The sequence below is a fragment of the Pteropus medius genome, unplaced genomic scaffold, assembly GCF_902729225.1.
Source record: "Pteropus medius unplaced genomic scaffold, Ma_sr-lr_union100, whole genome shotgun sequence".
In the NCBI taxonomy this organism is placed as follows: domain Eukaryota; kingdom Metazoa; phylum Chordata; class Mammalia; order Chiroptera; family Pteropodidae; genus Pteropus; species Pteropus medius.
The window spans coordinates 75,991-82,250 of NW_024341881.1; the positions used below are offsets into that span (position 1 = coordinate 75,991).

General features: G+C 28.2%; 1 protein-coding gene across 1 annotated transcript in view; it reads right to left on the reverse strand.

Annotated features, from left to right (window-relative positions):
* Window positions 1-303, reverse strand: part of LOC120594978 (lymphocyte antigen 75-like) — a 44,838-nt gene extending 44,535 nt beyond the window's left edge. The window contains exon 1 of the mRNA XM_039853226.1: window positions 81-303. Within this exon, the coding sequence (XP_039709160.1) occupies window positions 81-267 (187 nt within the window). The 5' untranslated portion in view covers window positions 268-303. The remainder of the gene's footprint in view (window positions 1-80) is intronic.
* Between the last annotated feature and the right edge of the window lie 5,957 nt (window positions 304-6,260).

The following is a 6,260-nucleotide window of genomic DNA, read 5'->3' on the forward strand; positions in this document are numbered from 1 at the left end:
CTCCTATTCTTTCCTCACATCTCTGCAACTCAACTATACATCCTAGAACAGATATACTGTGTGTCTATTAAATGTTTTACCTTTGCAGTGATATTTCTCTTCATTCCCTTGAAGATCCTGAGAAGCATCTTGAAGGTTTAATTCTGCATAGGTTATTTCTTGCTCACTTACTGAGATGGAGCTTTTTGTGACCTTAGGTTTTAGTTGCTGTCTCTTTGAATACTTGGCCACATTCAGTTCTGCATAGGTTACTCCTTGGTTACTCATCTCTGCAATTGACTGGTGTCTGGGACTATGCTGTGAGGTAAGTATACTTAAGAATAAATGGTATGTGCATTGACAAGATCCTTAGTAGAGTAAAACTGGGCGGAGTAAAGGGTGAGAGTTGGGCTCAATTCCCAGTTGAAAAAACTAAAGGTCAGATTCTAAATGCCTTAGAGCTTTAAACAATTGTGTCATGATTAAATACATTTTTTAAAGATATTCTACATTTGTAGATATATTATTTATTGGAGCATAAAAAGAGATAGTAAGGAATATAGAAGTTTATAATAATAACATTCTCATTAAAGTCAAACTCCACAGAAATATTTAACACCAATCATTAGAATGCCTGTATTAAAAAATTTAAATGTTTTATTAGAAAAAGGAGACCCAATATAATTTTGAAATCCAAAAGTAGTTAAAGTCTGACAGCTCTAAAGATGGTGACTAGTACTATTGGCATTTATAGTAATTCCCTGCACTAAATTGCATTTATTCAGTGACTTACATTTATTTATTAAAGGGGTTACCAAATGGTCCTTTATTTTGAATGGTTTAGGAGTTATGAGAAACAAGTAAAATTTAAAGAAATATTTTATATGTTGAAAAATCTTACATGATACACTAAACTTATCTATAACCTACACAATAATGAAAATTAAACAACAAAAAATATTTTATAAAATAATTTATAATTGATTTAATGGTATGATTTGAACCTATAAAATGATAATTAAAGTATATGTCACTTATGGAAAAACATCATTGTTTCAAACTTTCAGAACGATCCTTTGGTTGTCAAAGTGAGTGAAGGTCTCTTTAGTTGTATGAGCAACTGCAATAATTCAGATGATGAATTTAATAATTTAGTCAATGGGCTCTGTAGTCACAGAGAGTGGAATTACCTCTGACTGAAATTTATAATGTGTGACCTTTAAAAAGTTACTTACTGTCATGTAACCTACTTTACTAATCTAAAATAGAAATAAAAATATGAAAGATATAATGCATGTAAAATTCAGCATTTAGCCTGGCACTTAAAAGCTCTCAATAAATACTAGCCATTTTAATTATCATTTTAGTCACCATTTGTATGTTAGTATTTCTGATTTATTTTAATTATAACCTGTAAAATAACTCATTTAGCAGGAGTCTCTCTTTAATTAGTATATCTTTGTTGCAGTGTTTGTTCAACTATTTTAAAAGCTCTTTGTTTATAATTAAGTTTAGTTTAGCATTTTACAGAAGCTACTTCATCCCGATATTTATTAAAAATCAAACTGCTTTTATTCAATCTATGTAAATGTATAAAGAGTTGTGTTTGGCTTTCACCATACAAAATCTATTTATAAAGGTTGGGCAAAACATGAATTAACATATTATTATATAACAAAACACTTTGTACTGATAATAAAATCCAAAACTATTTATTCCTTGTTATGATGTTCATGGGTTTCACTTTAAAGTATATTGATTTACAAATCCAAATATGCATGTGTGTTTGCACTTGACTAATTTTCTACAAGCAATAATTTGGATACTTTAAGAAATCTTTCAGTACATTTAATATTTTATAGTTATTTTTTATTCTGAATTATTCAAATGAAAACAGTAATATTCTACTTTGATTTAGGTGAATATTACCTCAGCTGCATCACACATAGACTTTGTAATCTCCCACTACATGAGATGGGCTAGTAGAGAGACAGAAGAGTAGTGACACATACCTTCTGTCAGCCAGAAAGTCGTGCATCCTTTAGTAGGAAGGGCAGGTGACTCTCATAAAAGAGGCCTGCTGTAGCTGGATAATAAAAGGAGAAATTTAAAAACGTAAAATTCAGGGCCAGAATAAACAATATCTGTGACCTTCACAGACTGACCTATGAAGGCTCAGAGTGAAGCAAGAGTGGAAAAAGTAAATATCTCATCAATGTGTGACTTAAGGTTTGAACAGGAAATTCTCACACTTTGGCTATTTTGAAATCAGTTTATCTCATCACACACCTCCAGAATATAGGAGACTTTGGGCTCCAACTGAGAGGACAGATAGACTTCTAAGTGTGTCATTTAGATGGCCCATTTTCAAGTGTTTCTGAGAAATTGTTTTCATATTCTAAAAGATATGGGGTGGAGAGGGCAGACAGAGGCTTATCCACTCATGCAGTTAATTTGTTTCCATTTCAATCACAAACACTGCAAATTTTTGCTTGTTAAGTATCTTAAATTTTACTTTTAGAACTAGGTTGCTAAGTCGTGGCATTAAATACTTATTTTCCTATATTCGCATTATTTCATTTGTATTATCATGGAAAAAAATTCTAAGAATCACAATCTCATTTTCAATAGTTTTTTCATGATATTAGTCAGTAATTATTCTGAGATATTACTACATACCTAGCACAAAGTCTATCATTCCAAAAATAACATACTTATTTCTCTGCCCTAGTTCTTGCATTCAATTTTATTCTTTTGAATGAATAATTTGATACGCAGATTTCTTTTGATAAAAATAAATGTCTCTTGGAAAGATAAAATATATACAATATTGAACTACATCATCATGCCTGAGATTGAAATATTAAATAACTATTGATATCATTCATTAATTCATCTTCCAATCATGACTAGTTGTCTATGTTTTACCAGGAATATAGGTGGTGTAAATGACAAACCCAAGTCAAACTATGTAGCACAAGAAAAGGTAATTTTCAAAAAATGTCACCTAATTAACATGGAGGGCAGAAAAAGAAGACTTTAAACCACAAGATAAATGACACTGGTACATCAAAGAAACAAACTTTTAAATTCAAAATATCTATATTGTATAAAATGTAATTTTTAAATCATTCTTCATCTTGTGTCAATAAAAAGGAGAATGTTTATTATTCATCATTCTTAAGGATATTCACTTCCGTAGAGCCTATGGAAAATTGAGTTCAGATTCAAACCTAAATCTTAAGTTTTCTTAAATCTAGAAAAATGGCATTTAAAGCCTTACTCCTGTCTCCAGAATCAGGACTAATATTTGTATCTTTAATTATAATTGCTCATGTTGGCGTGCTACAGGTGTATGTCTATTAATTATATTTCATTATTTTTTTGTAAACTAAATATATTTATGTAAGCGTGTGCAACTCTATTTATTAGAAATAATTGTATTTTTATTTATGATATTTTTCATAAAGTAAATTAATAATATTCTTGCTCTACTTTTTCTATTACTCAATTTAGAGAATTAACACAATGAAATCATTTCTTGACAATGCCAAATAAGTTGAGGTTCACTATTGCTCTCTTTATATTGAAGACATTTATGTCTACTATTTCTACAGACATTCATTTTCATGTATTCATTTAAATAATGGTATACACCATACACTTAATATATGGACCAATATGATTGATTCTTCTGGCATTTACACTTCAATAAAATCTATGTTCAGACAATATAAAAGAACAACAAAAATAACTCAAAGTAAATTAAAAATTCTATAAAAGATTTTCTTTGATATATATATATATATCTAAAGATAAAAACTACTCAAAATATGTAGTAGTTGGAATTTATTTTACATGCTATAACTCTCTGTATGTAACTCTATAATAAATATTTATATATTAATAAATTAATAGTGTAATATTAATAAATAAAAATATAACATAAATATATTATTGAACAATATTAATAATATATTTAATACATGTAGTATAAATATATATGACTGTGATTATTGCTTATAATAGCAGACTCTAGTATCCTGGGAGAGATGGCTAAAATAGAATTTATAACTACTCAAAATATCCTAATATGATTGGAAAAGAAAGTTATCTTTAAGAAGTAAATAAAAAATGAGAAAGGTTGTTACTGAGTCTCACCAAAGGAAATATTAAAGGATTTTTCTTTGAACAGAAGAAAAACTTGGCCAGATAAAAACTTGGATATGTAGAATGAAAAGAAGAGTTGAAAGAAATAAAATTTAGTGAATATATCTAAATGTCTATGACTAGATAAAATATTAATGATAAAGATTCTAGTTGAAAAACATCTTTGAAAAGAAGCAAATGGGTAACAAGCAGTAAGGAAAGAAAGAGGGTAATAAGCTATTTCTGCTGTTTGAGAATTGGTAAAAGTACTAATTTGTTAGATGTAATAAGTAAAAAAAAATGTTGTAAAATATAGAGGACTACTGAAAGTATAGTTAAGATATATTGAATTAACAACCTCTGATACAGAGAAGTGAAAAAATAAAAAGTATTTAATTCTAAAGGAGATAAAAAGAAAATAAAATATATATGAGTAGTTACAAATAGAAGAAAATATTAAATGACAGACCCAAATAAATAATAATTACATTAAATGTAAATAGAATAATTTTTAGTTCAAATATGAAACATGTCCTCCAGCTTCATCCATGTTGTCGCACATGACAAGCTTTTCTTTTCTTTTAAGGCTGTATGTTATTTCATTATATATATGTGTGTGTGTGTGTATAGATCACATTTTTTAAATCCATTAATCTTTCTGAAACAAACCTTTAATATAAGCATAAAGGAAAGATGAAAGTAAAAAGAAAACGTCTTTCATGTAACACAAACCGGTAGAAAATTGCAATACTAAAGTTACATTAATTTTAATTCATTAAAAATAAATAAAATTTAAAAGCCAATTCCTTGGTTACATTAGATATATTTTAATTGATACAAAATGTTTCATCATCACAAATTATCCAGCCACAGTGTACAGTGAATAAAAATCACTAAATATATTTGTTCTTATAATTTTAATCCAGTAATATGCTGATAAAAACATATGAGCAGGTTAGAAATCACAAGGCATAATTTTATATGAATTACAATGAAAATATAACATATTAAATATCTTTATTGTAAAATTGATTGTCTTAAATACATATATTAGAAAGAAGAAAGCAGAATATCAATATCTGAGCATGCATCATTAGAAGTTAAAACTGAAGAACAAATTAAATCAAAATAAAGTATATGGAAAAAACAATGAAGACTAGTGTTTAATTACAAAAACAAAAATTACAAGAGAGGATCAACAAAGCCACAGGTTTTTTAATTTAAAAAGATATATTAAAAGTGACAAACCCATTATGAAATTGTTGAAGAAAAAACAGAAGGCACAAATAATTTATATTTAGAAAGAAATAAGAACACTTTTATAATTCTTAAAGGCATTATACAATAAAAGCATGTTGTTAACAAAGTTTATTATCTATGTAAAATAGAAAAGTATTAGAAAATATAACTTACCAAAATATAGTATAACTAACAGGAAATCTGAGAAGTCTTACATGTATGAAAGAAATTTAGTTATTTTTTAAAAAATACTTTGTTGTGGTATGATTGACATACAAAGAGCTGTACATATTTAATGTATACAAATTGAAGAGTTTAGTGATAAGAACACACCCATGAAACAATCAACACAGGTAAGCCCATAAACTAACCATCACATCCAAAAGTTCCACTACCTTTATTTTTTTAAATATTTTCTTTTTTTGTGGAAACGGCACTTAACCCTACCCTCTTAGCAAATTCTAAATGAATAAAACAGCAATGTTAACTATAAACTCTACATTTTGCAGTAGATCCCCAGAACTTACACATCTTACGTAACTGAAACTTTTTACACTTTGCCCAACACCTCCCCAAACATCCCTCCTCTAAGTCTCCGGTAATCAGTATTCTAAACTCTGGTTCTATAAGTTTGACTATTTTAGATTCCTCATAAAACTGGGATCATTCAGTATCTGTGCTTCTGTGTCTGGCTTATTTGACTTAGCATAATATTCTCCAGGTCCATTCATGTTGTCACAAATGATAGGATTTCTTTCTTTTTCAAAGCTGAATAATATTCCATTATATGTGCATACCACATTTTCTTTATGCATATGCTGACAGACATTTAGGTTGTTTCCATATCCTTGCCCTATGAATGGCATCCATTTGGTTGTTCCTGAGTTGTATCT